Source organism: Populus euphratica, unplaced genomic scaffold, assembly GCF_000495115.2.
Source record: "Populus euphratica unplaced genomic scaffold, PopEup_1.0 scaffold52.1, whole genome shotgun sequence".
Classification (NCBI taxonomy): Eukaryota; Viridiplantae; Streptophyta; class Magnoliopsida; order Malpighiales; family Salicaceae; genus Populus; species Populus euphratica.
This window is the reverse complement of record NW_011499933.1, coordinates 83,354-104,712: the sequence shown is the minus strand read 5'-3', so window position 1 is coordinate 104,712 and position 21,359 is coordinate 83,354. Positions and strand designations below refer to the sequence as shown.

The 21,359-nt window shown below is 32.8% G+C and overlaps 3 protein-coding genes, 2 long non-coding RNA genes and 1 other non-coding gene across 8 annotated transcripts; 2 read left to right on the top strand and 4 right to left on the bottom strand.

Annotated features, from left to right (window-relative positions):
* Positions 1-2,541: 2,541 nt before the first annotated feature.
* On the bottom strand, positions 2,542-5,251 carry LOC105136204 (expansin-B3). The gene is made up of 4 exons (XM_011041441.1): positions 4,882-5,251; positions 4,224-4,530; positions 3,918-4,047; positions 2,542-3,110 (listed from the first exon to the last, which is right to left on the bottom strand). The coding sequence occupies exons 1-4, from the start codon at positions 5,033-5,035 to the stop codon at positions 2,913-2,915; spliced, it is 789 nt and encodes a 262-aa protein (XP_011039743.1). The 5' UTR covers positions 5,036-5,251; the 3' UTR covers positions 2,542-2,912.
* On the bottom strand, positions 3,181-3,476 carry LOC105136202 (uncharacterized). The gene is made up of 2 exons (XR_844310.1): positions 3,386-3,476; positions 3,181-3,350 (listed from the first exon to the last, which is right to left on the bottom strand). It is a non-coding gene; the product is annotated as an uncharacterized LOC105136202 (long non-coding RNA).
* On the top strand, positions 3,344-3,920 carry LOC105136203 (uncharacterized). The gene is made up of 3 exons (XR_844311.1): positions 3,344-3,457; positions 3,517-3,739; positions 3,844-3,920. It is a non-coding gene; the product is annotated as an uncharacterized LOC105136203 (long non-coding RNA).
* Positions 5,252-13,268: 8,017 nt separating the features above from the next.
* On the bottom strand, positions 13,269-17,459 carry LOC105136201 (tetraspanin-19). Of its 2 annotated transcripts, none has more exons than XM_011041440.1 (6): positions 17,091-17,455; positions 15,784-15,883; positions 15,368-15,448; positions 15,139-15,243; positions 14,459-14,647; positions 13,269-13,589 (listed from the first exon to the last, which is right to left on the bottom strand). In XM_011041440.1, the coding sequence occupies exons 1-6, from the start codon at positions 17,258-17,260 to the stop codon at positions 13,578-13,580; spliced, it is 657 nt and encodes a 218-aa protein (XP_011039742.1). In that variant the 5' UTR covers positions 17,261-17,455; the 3' UTR covers positions 13,269-13,577. The 2 variants fall into 2 exon arrangements, with proteins under 2 accessions (XP_011039742.1, XP_011039741.1); XM_011041439.1 differs by having other exon boundaries at positions 13,278-13,598; positions 17,091-17,459.
* A 66-nt stretch (positions 17,460-17,525) lies between these two features.
* TRNAV-UAC (transfer RNA valine (anticodon UAC)) lies at positions 17,526-17,598 on the top strand. The gene has a single exon. It is a non-coding gene; the product is annotated as a tRNA-Val (tRNA).
* Positions 17,599-18,248: 650 nt separating this feature from the next.
* On the bottom strand, positions 18,249-21,256 carry LOC105136200 (uncharacterized). Of its 2 annotated transcripts, none has more exons than XM_011041436.1 (5): positions 20,595-21,256; positions 19,932-20,485; positions 19,767-19,826; positions 19,451-19,534; positions 18,249-19,163 (listed from the first exon to the last, which is right to left on the bottom strand). In XM_011041436.1, the coding sequence occupies exons 1-5, from the start codon at positions 21,208-21,210 to the stop codon at positions 18,438-18,440; spliced, it is 2,040 nt and encodes a 679-aa protein (XP_011039738.1). In that variant the 5' UTR covers positions 21,211-21,256; the 3' UTR covers positions 18,249-18,437. The 2 variants fall into 2 exon arrangements, with proteins under 2 accessions (XP_011039738.1, XP_011039739.1); XM_011041437.1 differs by having other exon boundaries at positions 19,451-19,528.
* Between the last annotated feature and the right edge of the window lie 103 nt (positions 21,257-21,359).

The window sequence follows — 21,359 nt, the reverse complement described above, 5'->3', positions numbered from 1 at the left end:
CTGATTAGACTTGTATATGTCCATGCTGATCAGTTATGGAATATTTATTTTGAACTTGTTTTCTTGGAGCAAACAAGCATATGTACCCTTTGTACATGTTCTGGAGTTTGGCATGGCAGGCAAAGCAATTTTTTCCAAATTTATCTAGCTAGATCTGTTCTTCAATTTTGAAACCCCATACAGTACGCAATTGGAATCCTTGAGAAGGTTGATATTAATGAGGATAACTCGTTGCCATGCAGAAATATACTCATAAAATTAATACCGTGATTTTTTTATATATTTTAATATCGTTTTAATGTATTTTAATGGTAAAAATAATTTTTTAAAATTAAAAAATATTATTTTAATATATTTTTAAATAAAAAATATTTTAAACATAACCATTACTACACTCTCCATGATCCTTTACGTGCTATCAACTGAGCAAAAGAAAAGGGGTCCCTGCCCGGGGTCCAGTGCTGCCTGGTTCCCTCGTTCAAAGGAAGTTAGGACTTAGGATAGCCTTTCTTGATAGAGAAAGATCATGGAGAAATTTGGGTTTGTGTCATCAGTGGCCAGCAAAAATAATCTTTATTAAACAAAAAAACTGAGAGGGCCAAGTGAATCAGAGGGCACAGTGTTCCCTCCTCTCTCTTATTTCGTCCTTTTAATTATTATTTTTCTTTTTCTTTTTCAATTTGATTCTTCCAAGTTTATTTAATTAGAGGTTAGGATTGGTGATTTGTCTTGATTTAATACACTTGCATTAAGAATATTGGGATTTGTTTTTAGAATAGCATGCCTCGAATCTTTTTAATCACAACTTCTTTATAATTTTTCAAGATTAAAAAAAAAAAAAAGTGACCCGTTGCACGTGGATTAAAAAAAACTAGTTTTAGACTAATTGTAGGCATGCATGCAATCACTTGCGATTATAATAACACAAGGATCTCCATTATTAAGCCGGCATAAAGAATTAATCTCAATAACTTTCTACCGTGAGTGCATTGAAATAGAACTTGCTACCAATTTGACATGAAGCTAGAAGGAGTAAGGGTAAAAAGATGTTATCATATGATGGTTACTGGAGGCTTATATGATCGTTAATTTTAGGGCCCGTGGGATTAGTCGTGGTGCGCGCAAGCTGGCCCGAACACCCACATTAATCTAAAAAAAAAAAAAAAGGTGTTACCAAGAATGATATTAGTTGAAGTGTTCGTAAATTAATTTAAAAATCTATGTTAATTAAAAAAAAAAGAAAAGAAAAAAGAGGGTGTTACCAAGAACACACATCATCTATTATAGTTAATGGTTTAAACGACAAATTAAATCACCAAGAACCCAAATGGAGGTAAATGCCAAAGTAGCCATAGCTAGCCACCTTTGCCAACTGAGTTACAACGAGTCAAAATGGATCTGCTAGCTTTGATTCTATATCTTTCTTCTTCTTCTTTACCAATCTTTAACAACGTTTTCTGCATTGATCTTGGTAAGATACTATAGATCTACAAATCTCCAAAGCAGAGATTTACAAAAGGAGACATTCCTTATTATTATGATAGATAAAGATCAAATGAATACACGGATGCCGTTATAATATTTGAGCGAATCATATATATGAATATATATCCTTTCACAAGTTGCAATCAGCTGGGGGACCTCGTTCCACATGGAGTATTCACAATTTTCTTTGTCACCACACGCCATAAGTCCACAACCCACCAAGCTAGGGTTAGTTGCTATAAATCTATAACAAGCAGTGTGCATGTGAGTTTAATGTACATTTATATTTTGCCTCGCTCTCACGTTCTTAATTAGGTCGTGGAACACCTCCAGCCTCATACAGGATATTTGAGGACAACAAACATTAATGTTATTCAATTTTGAATAGTTCTCCGATCCATTGGATTCTTTTAGATTTTCTTTCATTCACATGCTCTAACACACGAAGATAGCATATATCGACAACAGTTTCCCTTTAACAGGGAAGGCATTTTTTAATCATCCTTGACCAAAATTATTATGTACTAAATCTATTTCCAATCAGGTTTAATGTAAATCATCCACACCTAAACTTGTTAATTCATTAGAAGAGCTTTATATATAGATTCATACTTGAGAATAACAAATCCTGTAATTATCCAAGCGAACACCTAAAAGATTTTGACAGAGAAACTGTATTTTATTTTATTTTATTTTTTAAATGTCTGTCATCGCCAATTAAATGTTACGAGAACTCAACTTGTGACGAAGTTGTACTACCTTTAATAAAAATAAAAAAAAAAGAGAGGAAGAAGCAGGATTCTAGACCACGAATAGTAATATATATATATAGATTTTGTTTTTTTTTTTTGCTGAAATTGAATATGTGAGGTTGGATATCGTTTAAAATAATATCTATTATTTGTATAGTTATAGAGTTTAAATTCTATTTACTTTAGTAATGTCCATGAGCAGGCATTGAATTATGCAACAAATTAATTTTTGTTCGCTAAAAGGCACTGATAAACAATGAAGTGGTAGTGAAGAAATGATGAACAAGGTCCCACAAGCAAGCTCTAATCTCTAATATTCAACGGTCCAAATTCATTGATGACCCAAAGGGCCTAAAAACTTACACAAACTTAAAATAGATATTATACGCTCTCTCTCCTTTGGAGAGGGCTACATTGATGATCTAAATTAAAACACACCACAAAAGGAGACACCAAAAAAAAAAGAGAGAGAAAAGAGAAAAGAGAAAAGAAAAAGAAAAGGGCTTTGGATGCCATTATTCAATCCAACGGCTACTTTTCCTTAAAAAAAAAAATTCACCACGCCAGTCAACGGCTACTTTTCTGTCAAGGGAACAAGGCACGATTTCCAGTCATAAAAATGGGCTTGTTTCTCTCTTTGGTTTCACACCAAGAAAAGCATGAAGCCCTGGCATATTAATGGAAGAAATTGAGCCTGGAGGTGTAAGTAGCTTTTGCAGCCCAATTTCTTGGAATCACTTCTCTTGCAGACAGTGTTCTTCCTGTTGATAGTGTTGTTAATTTCACGGAGAATGGACCCTTCAAGGGTCCCCTAATAATACACCAATTTGCACCCCATACGTGATTCATCTCTAGCCACTCAGTGCCTCCTGCCTGTCAATAGAGATGTAAAATCATGTGAGACAAGCATAGAATTTCTATTTGAATAAAGAGATTTATACCCTTTTTCCTTTTTTATCTCTAGATCTCTTTTCAGAAACTAGAATCCACTAAGTCCTTAGATTTTCCCTTTCAGATTCTTGAGCTTCAGAGAGTTTCCCATTTATCACATGCAACGAGTCAAGAAAATAGTTGAACAGAAGAGATAAAAAACCAAGCAGGAAAAACAGAGTACTTTTGGGGTCATTGGGCACATTGGCTCCATTCACAAGCAGAACTAGAAAGTGCAAAGTTAACTTCACAAAGATGGGTGATGTTGGACTATGCCACTTGACTACAAGGTCTAAAATTAGCAATACCAAAGATTGGGTGATGTTGGACTTTGCCACTTGACTACAAGGTCTAAAATTAGCAATACCCTTGCTTTTCATGAGAGGGGCACTACTTTGATTATCTAATTTAGCACGTTTAGGCAGTTCTTTTTATTTAAAAGTGAACGCGAACACTTTCGAAGATGCTCTGTAGCGCGCACCAACACCCCTAAAGATGATAGATTATTTGCACTTTATCGAGTCATGACGCATGAAGTGAATGGCATCTCACTCTGCACTACAAAGTTAGACATGGCCAAGATTCCGGAGCCTAAAGTCCAATATGTAATGAATGACAACAGAAATTAAGGAAGAAGATCGCTTACTTCTCTTATATGCACACTACAAAGTTAGACATGGCCAAGATTCCGGAGCCTAAAGTCCAAAATGTAATGAATAACAACAGAAATTAAGGAAGAAGATCGCTTACTTCTCTAATATGCATCGATCCAACATCACCGTCACCATCTTCAAACTCCACTAGAAGGGATAGCCAATAATCTGTTGAGCCTTCATTGACATGGAAGGCAATGTTCTTCCCTGGGTACTTACATGGGGTCCTACAAAAAGGGTTTTTGTGTCATTTTATAATAGAAAGATTAAAGAGAAAAACCAAAATTATTAAGAGAAGTGACAAAATAAACATGACAAACACAGGCAGTTAAACTAGAAAGGGAGAAGAAAACGATTAACCACAAACAGTACACACATACAAAACATAAGCCCTCGTCCATACCTGCGATAAATGACTGGGATTTCACCTCGGTTCCTGAGCTGACCATTCTCACCCGAAATCGCCATGCGACCGAAGGCTGCACCACTGAGATCAAAGTGAGTGTTGCCATTGGAACAATACCCACCTGGACACTCATCTGTAACAATTATGGTCACTGCCCTTCTTGAGCATATGCTTTTGTCTAGGCACCTAACTTTGTAACATGCCCCACATCCTTCACCATTCTTGAAGAGTACTGGGCTCACGGCACCAACTCTGGCCCTAAATGGCTTCACATCCACTAATGACCCGTACCCACATGCACCTCCTGCACACATTACATGCTGTCACATACTTTAGGGATGCAAAATTAGGTTTTCGGAATGCGAGAACTTAGGAAACATGGTGCCCAAATTGCTAAGTATATGCGCCATCTCTTTACAAAGGAAAGAGTACATGGTTTCTTTATCACCAATAAATAAAGAAACAAGAAGAAAAGTAAGAAACTATTTTCCCCGTTAACTTTTACCAAGGCTAGTGGACGAGGCAAATTGTGAGTCAACTCACCGAGTTTAACCATGAAAACAAAGAAAACGAGATCTAAGATAAAAAAAAAAATGTTGCACCAAAAATTACAAAATTGGAAATACAACAGTGAGTACATAGAATGAACACCCACCGTCACTACCATCACCGTCAGGACTGCCATACCAGGTGGCAGTAGCCGGTTTCCAGTGTAAGTCAGCCACATTATGTCGAGGGTGAACTTGCTGCCCAAAGACACCCAAAAAGCACTTTAAGAACACCACAACATATAACCCCAAGAGCTGCATTGTGAGCCAAAAGGGTCTTCGCACCAAATGGTCTCTCTAACAAACAGGCGGCGCCACCAATCACCACCGCAACCACCACTATCTATACTTTACAATGTCACTTTCCAGGCGGAGAACCCAAGAAAAACAGTTAAAGAAACAGTTGTTTTACAACCTTTGCCGACAGTTTTTCACTCGCTATGTACTCAAGTGGCGTTGTTGTTCGACTGAGTTCTCCGTGTCAGGTTGTTATATAGAAGAACAAAACTGGGGCTTCTTGTTTTTTTTTTTTTTAATTGTCTTATGACAGTGTGGTATATTGGTTATTTACAGGATTGCCACTGAATTTCGGGTCCCGCCGACGGTTAAGGCGTTAATTCCGCATAACCGTACGTGTCGGCTGGAAAGAGATTGAAAGGCTTGGTGGGGGTAGTTTAGTCAATTGAAAATGAAAAGGAGTTGCTTTTTCTACCGTTAAAATGATTTTTTTTTTGTTGAGCACGTGTGAGTGAGTGTGAGAGGGAAATGAAAAGATGATTCGTTGATTCCCGCGGTAACAATATTTGGAGTTTGAGACCATGAGAGGGAGCACGTCTTTGTGTTCTCAACTTGAAGAGGATAATTATTTTATTAATATAATATTGTTTTAGTTCTCTTTAAATGTTTTTTTCTTAAAATTTGCATTGAGTTTAATTAAGTTAATCAATTATTGGTTATTTTTCAAACATTTAAAATATAATTTTAATTTTATTATTATAAACAAAATAAATTTATAATAAAATCATAAAAATTAGATTGAACTTCTTTTAATCTTTCTACAAGATAGATATTGAAATAAAAAAAACAAGAGATTTGAATAAAAACATTAAAGAAATGAAATTTTAAAAATAAAAATAATAAATTAATATATCATTAATTTAATTTGAGGATCCATACATTTATTTTTATAAATTTATTAATTATTAAAGTAAAATAAATATTATTTCACATCAAATAAATAAATTTTATATCTTTTAAAACTAAAAGAAATCAATAAAAATACAAGTAAATTAAGGAGACAAAGCTCTCTAATTAATTTCTTACCTTCAAGTGAATTTAATATTAAAATTATTTTTTATTCACTCGGCAATAACTTTAAAAATAAAGTTTGTGAAATTATTCTATACAAATATTAAAAACCTTGACAATTTAATTTAATTTTTTTTAATAAATCAAAATTAATTTTTTTTAATAAATCACAATGAGAGTTGTATCAATCAAATTAATTTTTTTACTTTTTACTTTAGTCCTTATCAATAATTATATAATGAAAAAAACTAAAAAGCATACACACCATCTTGAAATAATTCATTAAACTTGAATAAGTATTAATAATATAATTTTAAACAAGAAAAATTAAATATCTAAAAATAAAAGAATTATAATGATAATATTACTTTTCATAACTTGCTAATAAAAAAATTAGCAAAAAAATATAGTATAATATATATATATATATATTAATCATGTCAACCAAATTATATTATTTTGCTATTTTTTTAATTTAACAACAATGAATTAATCCCACTAAATCATGTATATAGATGAAATTACATGTCATTGAGAATTTCACGGGATGCATCGTTTTTAGGTGATTGAAAATAGGAATAGATCGTGAGAATTTTTCTCAAATTGAATTCAGACGTGAATGATCATTTTAAAATCCAAACCAAAAAATAGATATGATTTTGATGCTGTAAAGTTGAAAATAGCATCATTGTTAGCACCTATATACAAAACAATAAGCAAAACACTGTATCACAAATTTCTCAACTTCAGAGGGATTCAAATAAACTCAGAATTCTTCGTGGGAGGAGGGGAGGGGAAGCTGAGCCCAAGAGGTGACCATATATGAAAATGTGCTCTCCATAGTGCGTAGCCATATCAAATAATCTGAGATCGTATTAAATTCATAGTTAATTTGGGATAAATAGGAAGAGAGTGAAGTATATTTGTGATTTTGTAAGCAGTAAAACTCCCAAACAAAAATTAAACAAAAAAAAAAAGGAAAAGGAAAAAGAAAAGAAAAGCAGGGGGCCCAGAATTGTTGCTTGAGATTACCTCGAAATCTGATTTTCTTGGAGTCGGTCTATTTATTTCTAGGTAAGAAATAAATTTCATTTGAACACAACTGAACCGACCACTATTTTCAACTCACTTCTTGATGAGTAGTTTCAGTCAATTAATGCCATTTAATTTCGCATTAAAAAAACACAAGGCTTTTTTTTTTCGGTTAAAACAAACCTGTATTTTACATCATCTTTTATATATATATATATATATATATATAGTCTAAAGTCATAAATTATTTATCTTACATCATATTTATTTATTTTTCTTTAAATTGGCCATGTCATCTTTAACGGGCCTGCTTTTATTTTATTTTTAAATTAATTATATTTCATTATTTATATATTCAAAGTTATTTAAAGGGGAAAAAAAGTTTGAAAAAACACACGTTTTATTGAAGGATCTTACTGCTCCTTTAAACGATTGTGATAATTACGTTTTTTTTTCGTGTATTGTAATAGAGCTTAATTTTTATTTATGGGGTAATATTATGAATACTTAAAGTAATTATTATATAAAATAAGTTTTATTTAGTATCTTTAATCAAAATATCTAATTTTACTAATTTCAATATATTAAGAACCATAACAAAACTAGAGTGAGATAAATAAGAAATTGTTCTCTCATGATAGCTATCAAGATCCAAACATCAAAGTGAGATCTCATTTGAGATTGCCAGAAGTAAAATTTTCATAATTTTTCAAAGCTAACCCTAATATACCTTCTTTATTCATAAAACAAAGGGAATCATATAAAAACCTACCAAATAGGAAATTTGACACATTTATGATCTCATTTGGCTTGCTATAATTGTTATTTCTTTCCAAAAAAATGGTTTGCTTTAGCCTTTACGTAGCCTAGGTGCCGATGGAGTCTTTCCAAATACCTTTATTCTTCATAGATAACTCAAGTAACCTAGATAATTAGTAGTAAATTCACAAGCAGGAAACACAAATTATTGCATAGCATTAATTTCTCTATGAAGAAGTGTTTTTCCTTTGCCAAGCAGGATGCTATCAAGATGTGAATAAACATAAAAGCACTTGAGAAGAACTGGCACAAAAGTCCCCAATAATTGAACTTTTTTGTGGCCCATGGAGGCAATTTTTTGTCTAGCATTTGCTCCTCTGTCTATTCGGTAACTGGACCACCCAGTTGGATTTTGGGATAGACCCGATAAAAGAGTTTCAATTATTTTTGTAATAATTCATGATGTAAGAGACGTGACTCGAACTCGTCAACAAAATTAAATTGCAATTTGCTTGGTTATAAACACAGCCTGCAAATTACATTATCAATGTTTCTCATATCAACTGAAAAAACTGCGAGGACATTAATTCCACCAATAAATGTTTCTGTCTCCAATGAAGTCTTTAAATTAAAATAGTCATTAAATACTATTTTTATTTGACAGTATGCTTCTCATTGTTTTTTAATTTTTTAGGTTAAAATACGTATTAATATTTTTTTTTATCTTTTAAAAATTATTTTTAAAATCAACTCATTAAAATGATTTGAAAACACTAGAAATATATTAATTTAAAATAAATAAAAATATAATTTTTTTAAAATACTTTTAAAATGGAGAAATAAACAGGTTCTAATTAATTCATGAATTAATCTAAATTGATTTAATTTTTTAAATTAAAATAATATTTTTTTAATTTTTTTAAATCAACTATTATTGAACAGGTTAACCAAATTACAAATCAATATAGATTTTTGATTGAATTATACAAAATCAATCTTTATTTATTATTTATTATGAAATCTGCCCGAGCCAGATTGATATGCTAGTTAGCCGAGTTTAATAACCAGGTAAATTAGTGAATTATGCAACAATTGGTAAGAAAATTAAGAAACAAAAAAAGGGTATTGTGGCCTAGTGGGGTTACAAGAGGCAGGATTCAATCAAAAGTAAAAAAATGTTTCCTCTTTGTTTGTTCTTTCGAGCAATGGGAATCTGTGACTGATCCAATGCCCAAAAATTCTGGACTATGATCGGACTACGAAGGAAACTCCAAAATTTATCGACTAAAAATTAGAAGAGTTTCATCTCCACAAATTTCAAAGAGAGATTTATATAAATATTCTTGTTTGTCCACATGTGACAACATGATAGCAGGCGATTTATGCTCAGCAAGCATATAATCTATTTTAACAATATAACATATAGTTTATTTATACAATGTAAGCAGTTTTAATTGACTCAGACAAGGGACCGCATTAATTAGCATATATACCGAGGTGTGCTCTGGAAAGAGTCGTAATTGGTATGCTTCTCTGTGTATTTAATTTATAGAAATATGCTTTGTTTTGCTATAAATTAATTTAGAATGTTTTTATGTCCAAATTTGAAAAAAAATTACGGTAAAAAACCTGTTTTATTTTATGTCGCTATTTTCATCTTTCCAACCAATTATGTTTTTGATAGTGTTTGATTAATATACAGAGGTGGTAAGGACTTTTGGACATCAAAACTAAATTCTTTATCAATCAATTTTAAAGTCAGTTATAACATCTCAAAAAATATATTAATTTATAAGAGAATATTTCTTTGATATTTTTTAGATTGCACATGTTCTGTTTAAATTAAAAGTGTGATTACTAAAAATAACATGCCAACTTATTAATCAAAGTAAAATACTTATATATGAAATTAAATTAAATAGTTTCCTACCATACATATTAAGAACATTAAGCAACTATCAAAGTTGTAATTGAGTCAAAGTTGTAAGTAACATTTATACGAATATGTATTATGATTTTGTTTTGCATTCTTGTCCAACTATATTTTTGATTTTTTTAGATTTAAATTATTTTTTTTATATTTTTATATTTTTCTGATGTGTTGATGTTAAAAATAATTTTTTAAAATAAAAATTATATTATTTTAATGTATTTCCAAAAAATTATATTTTAAAAATAATATTTACAATACTCCTAATCAAATTTTATTATATAGTAATATTATCCAAGTAGATAATGTGGATAGCATAATAAAATTTTTATAAACTATTGGAATAAATTTAGTTTTAAGGGGAGACTTATTTATATTAAGAGAGGTTAACATCATCAAATTGAGATAACAGAGATCTTATTTTAGAATCAGGTTAAAAAATTTTCAAGTGAGTGATTCTATAAATAATTTTATTATGAAAAGAACTTTGTCATTGCATCTTTCAGAATTATGCCTAGAAAGTTGGACAATTTTTGTTATTTTTTTAAAATATTTGGATTTATTATTTTTATTTTGGATTTTATTTTAATTTCCTTAAGGTTTTTGAATTTAAGGTTGCTCCTAATAAAGATGGGTTTTCCTAACTTTAAATCTTATAAACTTATTTACCATATACTTAAATTTTAAAAAATAAAATTATAAAATAAGAATCTACATTAAATCTGTGTTTTTGGTGCTATTGCTTCCGCCTGCGTCACTCTTCTACTGGAAATCTCAAATTGGGATAATTTTGCATCAGAAAGAAATTAACATAATTTTGAGTTTTCATGAACTTAAATCTTGAACTAGGTCTAAGCTGTGGCAAACGCATCTCAAAAGACACCACTTAAGTGAAAAAAGAAGAAGAAGTAATTCTCATAATGCATATAATCACAATTCCATCATCTTCTCAATTATCACCAAAAAAACCTTGATTGTCAAGGTGTTTATAAAATCATTATGCATATGATTTTTTTTTAAAAAAAATCAATGATGCATATGAGTAATTAATCACCATTAAAAACCTTTTCCTTGTGTATTTTCTTGTTATAGATGGCACATGATTAAATTCTCATGATAAGCTATTTAATCATCGATAATCCTGTTAAGAAGTTGGGAAGTGGGAATCCGAATTTATGCATGGTGTAAAGCCCAGAAACAGTGCATCGATCGAATCAAGGGTTTAGTGCTCTTAAAAGAAGATTTGATGAATCTTTTATAATAAAAACCATTCTTTGACCATTTCATAACCCTCTTTAGATGATCCCTGTATAAACAATTGCCTTGCATAAAAAGGAGATAAAAGAAGGAGCTTTGTACACGCTTCGTTGAATACTTATTTTTATATTTTCCTCTGTCTCTCTCTCTCACTAGAGGTGGAATGGATTTTGGGTTATAGGTAGAAGAGTTTCTTTGAAAATAAAATGTAAATTATATTTTTTAAAAAATTTAATTTTTATTTAAAATAATTCTTATATATAATTTTTTATATTATTTTGATGTGTTAATATTAAAAATAATTTTTTATTTTAATATATTTTCAAATAAAAAATATTTTGATTTGTCTTTACTGCCTCAATTTCAAATAAAATTTTATTTTTCAAACTTACCCTTTTCAAGATTACACTGAAGAATCTAATTTGTTGAATTATTAGTTCAATGCAGTAAACAAGTATCTAATGTTAATAATAACAATAATTTTTATTTTTTAATATTATTTTAGTGTTAACCTTATTAAATTTATACTAGATTTGACAAGGTAAAACGTAAAACGAATAACTAACAACTAAGTCATTAATAATTTTTTTAATGAGTCAATGTTTTATCTGATATAATTAGAAACCTAACCTAAATCAAGCTTTGAATCTATAATCAACTTGTCAAGCTAAGGCGTACTTAGTAACTATGATTAGAATATCAAATCTTCAAGTAAAAACCTAAAAGGGCCCTTGAGGTCTTACCTAATTGTGGTTATGTGCAAAAAGTATAATATAAATTGAACACGCATAACACGATAGCATGATAAAGGAGTATTTTGAAGTTGACAAGAGATTGCCTTGATTGTGTTTTAATATTAAAGTATGATTATCTTGGTAGTTAAAGTAGCTACAGTTGGGGCCGGCAAATCTCATATTGTAAATCAATTCAGCTTATAGCACAAACTCTCACCGATTATTTTATTGAATCCAACTAACTTATTGATGTTCATATGGCACAGGTGCTCATAGTCTGAGCACCCAGATCATGCTTTTGCAAAGGCGGTATCAAGGGAGGAAAAAGGGCATGGAAAAGAAAAGCCTGATATTGTGGTTAATTTCGTCGTTTTGTTTATGCCTCCAACTTTCTGGCCTTTTCACTTGTGTTTTGAAGAAGTTGTGAAGGCTTCTTCTGGTTTGTTTGAGCTCCATGCTAGAGCTAGGGTGTTTCTAGGTTAAAGTTGAAGGTTTTTTTTTTTTTTAATTTTATGAGTGGCACATGACTCATTGACATAAAAGCTCCATTAGACATATTTGATCAGACAAGAACATGGACTTGGATGCATCTTCACCGAGTGGATTAGAAGAGCATCGATGGCAATATCCATATCTTGTCAACTGAAGAACTGGCATGAACTATCTCGATCAATATCGAACAGTGACGTGAAAAGACACGATTATTATTGAAATATGGAAGACTTGTTTTTTTTTTTATAAAAATTAATATCAGTTGAGCTACAATCCATTGCCAAAGAGTGGTCGTGATGTTCCAAAACATTCAAATATATCCTTATTGCTTGTAAATTAACATATCTTTTTCAAATTTGTATGCAACAGCGAGCAGGTGACATGAAACATGAGAGGTTCACATGAACAGGTTTGAGAAAAGGTAACCAATCTAATGAAAAAACTCGTAACTTTAGATTTAATTGTTGAATCATTGAATCAGATTTTTTTTTTTCAGGAGGTTATAATCAAATAAGGTTGAAAGGGCTTTTAAATTAGATTTGGAAGTTTTTTTTACAAGTCTTGTTATTTTCTTAGTTAATTTTTAATTTTTAGCTCGATTATCTGGTTTATGTTATTGTTCTATTTGAATTATAATTATAATTATTTTTATTTTTTAAAAGATTTGCTTCAGACCTATTTTAGAGAATTATTCAACAATAAAACCCCAGATTAAGGTATATGTTTGATCCATTCTTCCAAAATTTAATTTATATAGATTTGATTCCTATTATTTAAGTTCAGTTGCGTCAGCCAGAATTGATTAGATGATAAACTCACAGTTGTAGTGCTGCTACATCAGTTTCCAATTCTTTCAGGTACACAGAAGTGTGTGACAGCACCAGCAAACATCATGCGCATACTCTTGATGGCGATGATGCAAAATGAGAACAAGTATTATTGAAAATGAAGGCTGCTTGAAACCTACCGATGATGGAACCTCTAGATAGAGATGTTATCACTATTGCTATTACAACATACATGGAAAATCTGTACACCAGATTTTAATTAAACAACAAAGAATTCATCACTTGAAGGAGAAGATTTTTATTACATTATATGGCGTTAATTGCACAAGGTTGGGTACAAAAGTAGAAAAAATCCTGTATGTACTGACGGCACATCCACAGAGCCTTTTCCTTCTCGAAAGCTTCAGCACTTGTACAAGCTCTTGGACATCAGATGATATAAGCTGGTTGTGACATTGCACTTCCAATCTTCCAAATGCAAGTTCCCATCCTTGTGAAAGCTATCACCTGTTTGCCTGATTCAGGATCGGAAAGAACACCAATCATATAAATAGATACAGAGATGTTGCTGATGAAAACATCAAGCCACTCGTATTTTTGGATTGTTTTCTTCTTCTCATAGCATGTGTAAACATTAAGAACAGAAGGAAATGGAAAAATTGATTTGATTCCAAATGATGATTAGACTGATTAATGGCGAACCTTCAGGAATAAATTATCTTTTATTACAAGATAATCATGCAGCCACCATGTTGTTCAAGAGCGGCTAGACCATGTATTATATTCAACTAACTAGTAATTATCAAATTGTAAGCAGAAGTTCAACGGTCAGGAATCCGGATATGATTTTGAGCAGAAAATTTAATATCTAGAAGGTGACCCAGAAAACAAGGGAAAACATGGAAATTGCTAGCTTAGATATATTTTGCACTGACGTTTTTTATTATCTCGAATCAATTTTTGATCAAGCCCATCAACTGGATAGACCACAAAAAGGAGGGTGAGCTGAAAAGGTCTGGTTGCAAATTTGAAGGAAACTTGATGGAGCAAATAAAGTTTCTAGAGCAGAGGTCAGCCAGAACGCATAAAAGGGTTTTATGTAACCACAACCACCACTTGTATTACTAGTTACCAGTCAATAGAGTTATGGCAGGACAACTATGAGTGTATAGCCAATATAAGCTAATAACTAAACGAAGTTTGCTGAGATGATTTTCTGGTTTGCAATGCAGAACAAAGACCATCCTAGTAAGAATAAGAGACGGACTAAGTTGGAGGGACAAAAGGTGTGTGGGTGGGGAGCATGGTGCATAATGGTGGTTGTGGATATGAGAAGTTCTTGATTGACAGTAACATGAATGCCAAAATAATTAAGCATCTCTACCTTCTCGTTAATCCTTATACTCCACGCATCATTTCTAGATCCAGTGACAGGGTTAACAACAACATAAGGAGGTGGGTGAACAACATCCTTCAGGAGTGGAACCCTATCTGAAGCATAATCATCATCACTGTCATAACATGGATGGGGCCCAACAGCTTTGAGTATCATTGCTACTAGAAAAGACAGTCCCTGCAAATTTGAAGGCACAGGTGATTCACAATTTCGAGTATGTGAATACTAGAAAATATTAATAAAGCAAGACTTGTAAAACCTAGAGTTAAATTATCATTTTTCATATAGGAATACAATATTGCTGCTTAAATTCAAGACTTGAGGCATGCAGGGAATAGCTTAAACAGAAAAGAGTTAGAGATGAATCAAATAAAAACATAGTATGTGAATCAAGAGGATACACAACACAAAGGCAAGCCAAGGGATGCGGTCTTGGAACAGCTAACAGTGGTTTCGAACAGGTATGCTAACATGAACTGATTGATGGTCTAGAACTAATTTATCATCAAACTTACATGTTATGAAATTATTTGTAATGCTCAAATGTTTTCCACATTTCACAAGCTTTGAATTATTCAAATAAGTTCATTATCACACCCCACTCCAATTCCCTTGTCAACGAGATGCAAGGAAAATGAGATAGAGGAAGGAGACTGGGAGAGAGAGACCTGCACAGACACAATTGATAAGCCTATCCATTTGCAGAGTTCAAAGCTTGATCTGATGAAACCTTTGAACTGATCAAAGCTCCCACTTGGGTCTTTTGGGAAGTCCTGGCGCCAAGTCGGGCAAAATGGAGTGGTAACCATATAAATTCTCAGTAAGGACTTATGGTAACTTGTAACCACAAAACCATAAGGTGATAATCAAATTGAGTTTTTGGTCATAGTAGCATACCTCTTCCCAGTCACGGTTTAAAAATACATCAGCTGTAACTCCAGCCTCCAGCATGAGGAGTAAGAATACAAACAACATATACTGAATCCTGTTAAGGTCAAAATTGGCCAAAAAGGTCTTGCATTCTAAGAAACTCAAGCTCCATGAATGAACAAAGTTGTGCTTCTCAAGTAAACAACAATTTTGAAAACAGAATTTGATTGTACGAATTCAAAATCTTATTCACCGTGATGAAATATGGGTATAACTAAACCACATGGTTAGTTCAACGAAATCAAACTGAAATTATCATGCTGATCAGATGCTAAAAGGTAATGTATGGGGCTATAAACCAATATTTATTAGAATAATTAAACAAAAAAACTAATAAAGAAGGGAATGTAGATACTTATTTAACTGCTTCGAGGAAAGGATACTAGATAAAGGCAGCAACCATTTGCAGTTTCAGCAGCAATATGACCTAAGCATGTGATCATGGACAAAGTCACACCTAGGCCAAGAAATGTGTAAATGAACCTGCATTTTATGAAGACATTGCTTTAAAGATAATCAGGCAAGAAAGCAGCAAACAACCATACACCATTCATTCACTGACTATGAGTTAAATAAGCTCTAACCAGCCGCGTACAGACAATTACTTTAAAATCAAAAGTGAAAACAGCCCATGCCCCCTTATAACTCTTGTTTCAACTAACATCACAAATCAATGATCAAACACCAACCAAAATCAATTATTTTATCTCCATTCAAAGAAGCAGCTTCATTAATAACAAAGTTTTGTCATTATTAATTCTCCTGCAATACAAACCAGAGTATGGCTTTGACTGTAGAATTACAAAATTTGTAACAACTCTATAGAAGCCATGAAAATAAAGTTCTTCTTGATTGTTAATAGCATTATGGGAAAGGTTAGGTAATAAATCAAAAAATTGAATTACCAATTTGGCAATAGAGAAATAAAAACCTCCATTAAACTGAATACTTAATCAAAGAGACTCAAGTTTCATGCTATCACAAGCAAAATAGCATGACCAAAATCTTCCAAACTTCAATTTCCTATGCTTTTCATTGGGTGTCCAGCAACTTGATGAAAATGTTAAAAGCAAATAGAAAATGTACATAAATCACAAACCGAAAAGTTTTAAAGATAAATGGCCCACTTGAAAAGATCAGAAGCCCGCTCTATGTTAGATAGAAGCAAACTACCTTTTCAAATTTAATACACGTGCAATTCAAAAAATAGAGGCAAGCAAAGAAGATGCAAATATTGACAGACTTCTGCCTCAATGATGTTCCACCCACAAGCAAAACCAGTTAGGCCAATCACACCTCCCCCTCTCAAAAAGTAATGGCATTAAGAGAAAATCACAGCCAGGCTCCTCTCTTTTCAAACAATAGAAAATCAGTCCTCAACTTTCTAAAGCTCCTCTTTTTCCAGCTTTCCATCCACCCAAGCATCATCCAATTAACAAATAAATCAACCAATTTAGCAACTAATCAAACATTAAAACGAGACTAAAACATTAAATACCAAACCCAAAGGAACATCAAACAAACCAATCCTAAAATTCAAATACTTTCCTCACCAGCCAAACAAAACCCACATTCCACAACCAAAAGAAAGCGTCTTTTTACAATTCTAACACTGACCCATGAACCAAAAACACATAAAACCAAAAACCCACTAACCAAAAACTCACAAAAACAAGAAAGAAATGCATACCATGGACTAAAGTCGTCGTCATCATCAAAAAATGGAAAATCACCAATTTCTCTTTGCCACACTCTAATAAGCCAAACTGCATACAACATCATTGCTATGCCAACCATTCCTATCACACAATTCAATAATTTTAATATTGATTGTATGCAACTCCTCATGACACTGGCCATTTTTTCCCTTCGTTATTAATACTTCTTCAACCCAAACCACATGGACTAATTTCACCAATTAAAAAAAAAATACCTAAGAAAGCCCAAGATTTTTAAGAATCTTAAGGGCTTAAATCACACAAAGAATCAAATGATTATTGTTCTCTTAGTCTTCAAGGTTTCACTTTCGATCTGTTACGGTTTTTTCCGTGTTTAAAGGGCATTTGTCACTCGTTAGCTAACAATTTCACAATATCACTAACATATATTGTTCTTTAAGCATCAAGTTGCTGTGGTGTAGTGGTTATCACGTTAGTCTTACACACTAAAGGTCCCCAGTTCGATCCTGGGCAGCAACACTAAGGCAACTAAATTTCTATTGAATAACATGTTGTTCTTTTTTATACATTATTTCTGTTGAATTCCTTGCTATTCCTTTTCTCCTAATTGTTTTACAATTTCGACATTTTGCTGCTGCTCTAAAGGAAAAGCTATGAAATATTTAGGTCAAAATAAAATTTAAATAAGAAAGAAATGTATCAGAATTTTTTTTTGTTGAGAGGTATAGCTTAATTAGTTAAGTTTTGATTTTTATAATAATTTAATTTTTGTTGTAGGATTTTTTATTCTCATTTTAATTTTATTTTTATTACTATATGTTATTTTAGTGATTATATTTTTTTAAAATTCTCAGCTATTTATATAATACAAAAATATATCTTTTAAAGCATTCAATAAAAATCAAATATAATAAATATATATCCAACATGATCGCTGTAGCTATCATTTTCTCACGAAGCAAATATACATTTTCGTTGCTCTGAGAAATTGTTGTCTCCATTCACTTCAATAGGGATAACTACAAATCAGCCCCCCAACTATAACGGATTTCACAAGTCAGTCCCCATCCTATTGAATTTTGCTATCAATGGCTCAATTATCAACCATATAACAATTTGGTCCCACGGTTTGAATCTGTTAAAATCAAAACATCTCCAACATGAGAGCCGAAGAAAAAGCTTCTCAGCTATATTTAAAGCCACTGGCATTAGTATAGCATTTCTTGGACAATCAACGAACTTGCTTTGAATAAAGGAAAGTAGTACAGCCACATTCGATTCATCATTGCTAATAGTCTTACTGATCCCAACAACTTTTAGAGGAGGAGAATCCCAGAAATCCTGGCATCTATTGAAGATCAACCTGAATTGCTCTCTTTGCTTGTTCTCCCTCTCTTGAGCTCAGAGAGTTTATCAGGCAGCCACCTCCAACTGTAGAATAGAAAGAGAAACGAGAGGAAGTAGACATGATACGAGAGCATTCCTTCAAGAATTTGGTTGACAGATGGTGGAAGAATCCATTGAATATAAAGCAATGTTTGAGCAAGGAAAAACACAACCCCCACCACAATAATGATGATTGCTAACACTCCATAATCGGATCCACCTAATGCTATGCTCACAGCAAAAAAGAACGCCAAGCACATCATGTAAATAGCTCCACCAACCATTAAGGATGAAAACCAAACGACAAATGGTGCAAATTTGACATCATTCAAGTTCGTCCAAAGAAGGATTATAGCAGCCACCACAGAGGTATTCAAAGCCCACACATCAAGACATAAATAGCCATCCAGAAGGGATGAACCAGTAGGACTGTCGAAGGCAGTGTTGTTATGGAAGACAGTGCTAGTGACGTTAAAGTCATGATGATGTTCACTTGAGTTACTGATATTCTTTAGCTGTGGCAATTGTATAGCACCAGAAAAGGTTACACCAGCAACAAGCACTGCTACCACAAGAAGATTCTCTATCCTGCTCTTTGTTTCCTCTTTCCTTGGTGGCTTGCCTTGAGAACTACTGAAAGGCTGTTGTAGGGATTTTTTGGGGCGGGCGTGGAAGTATAGGATCGATAATGTTGTCATCTGCATAGCAAGGAGAAAAAACTTAATGTTTTTTTTTTTAGTTTTTCGCACTTTGAAGATTATCCAAAAGCATCTGGCCTTGAAATGCCTTTTTGGGGACGCCAGATATCAAAATTCTGGAATGGTTTCAGAATTTTGAATACTATAGAATACAAGTTAAGCATGTAGCTCAGCACCACTTTTAAACCAAGACACAGCCATCTTTTTTCTTTCTTAAAGTCTTACCTCTTCCGGAAACCGAAAAGATCAAAACCCAAAAGTATAGGAAAGAAGAAAAGAAACAATACCGCTCCATAATAATCTACCAATTTGTAATCCTTCGAGGGTTTCTTTTTATGTTGCTTCTTTGGATCAACTGCTTTGTCCTGTCTCTGAAAATAGAAATCATGAAGAAATGCATAAATGATAATTGTTCAAATCACATGACATCATTATACTCAAAAACCTTAAACGGTTAGGTGTTAAATCTTGAATTTTTTTCGTCTCTTGATCTTGCTTGATTGTTTCCATTACTTGATAAAATATTCTTGTATTATCGAGTACATATCTTTACCCAAAATATCTAAAATGTAAGCGAAGAACATATCATTTGAACTCTTATACCTGGGTACCGTCAGCAGGGGTGTTGTTCTTTGAATCAAACTGCTTTCGTTCCTCAGCAAGCTGGCAACAACTAGTAATTAGCACAGATACAAAAATATTAAACCAATTATTCTCCTAAAATATATACTTTCGTAGATCTTGCTAAATGATGATCAACTAGTGTACCATTTCATCTGTTTTTTCATATTGATTCACAGCTATTTTAGATTGTTCTTCAGCAATATCATACGGTGTCTTGTTTGCATTGTTGACAATTGAACGCTCAACTCTTTTGTCGCGCACTAGAGCAAATGCAGCATTGGATTGGCCTGACTGTGTTGCCAAATGCAAAGGTGTGTTTCCATCCTCATCAATGCCATTTAGCAGTGGTTCGATGAGCTTCTGATCCAGTTTGAGTATGTGCCTAACCACTTTGCCTTGTCCATTTTCAGCTGCTACATGGAGAATGTTCTGCCCCTTTGCATTGAGGAACTCTTTTGGATATGGGAAGACTTTCATAAATTCCTTTACTAGATCAACAGAATCATTTTTGCATGCAAGATGGATAGGATAGTTTCCTTCTTGGTCTCTTTCATTTGCTCCATATGGAAACTTCTGTAGTAGGAAGCGAACTCCATCCAGATAACCCATGGATGATGCATAATGGAGGGAATTTCCCAACTCTTCGTCTTTGAAACGTAATAGCTCTGGCTTTGCCTTTCCAATTTTTTCCAATATATCTGAAAATCAAAAGAATTAGTTTCCATTGAACATAACGATGATATATTTGCAAGAATTGTTTTTTATGTAAATCATTTTCTAACGAGTATAGATACACATTGTGATCACCTTTGTTACGTTGCTCGATGGCTGCATGAACAGGGGACTTTCCTTTTTGGAGTGCGCCAGAGCAAGCTTCGATATTCAGGAGATCATCAAGAATCCCATTCTTATGGCCACTCTCAACAGCCAGGTACAATGGAGACTTTTGTGTATTGTTGTTGTAATAGGCCGCTCCTGGATCTTTGCATACCAGCCACGCGACAGCTTCTTTTTTACCCCTGATCACTGCATCATGCAAAGGAATGTTTCCTTTTCTATTTTCCAACATCACCAAGCTGGGATTCGATCCGACCAGAGTTTTAATTGTATTACTAAGCCTTCCTTCCCTGGCAGCAACATGAAGGATTGTGTCATCCTGGTCGTTTCGACTGGTGATTAGCGAAGGAAACTCTTCTGCCAGATAATCTGCAATTTTATCACTTCCATAGCTGACGGCTACATGAAGTAGTGAATTCCCAGAGGGAGTCACTAGCTTATCTGGCGAATGTTTCTGAACACAGCTCTTAAAGGTCACAATGTTGTCCTCTTTCACATATTCATACAAGAAACGATCCATCAATACATTTTGATCATCATTTCTTGTGGTCAAATTTTCTTGTATGTTTATTTCTACGGGATACATTGCAAAAGAAAAGGAAAGAGAGTTTGTACTTGAATGGGTTTCTATTTGAATAACTGGGAAGCATTCCAGTAGAATATATAGTGATGTGAGGTAACTTTGATTTCACATGCGTGGATATACTTTGAGTACTCAAAGACTCCACCCATTTG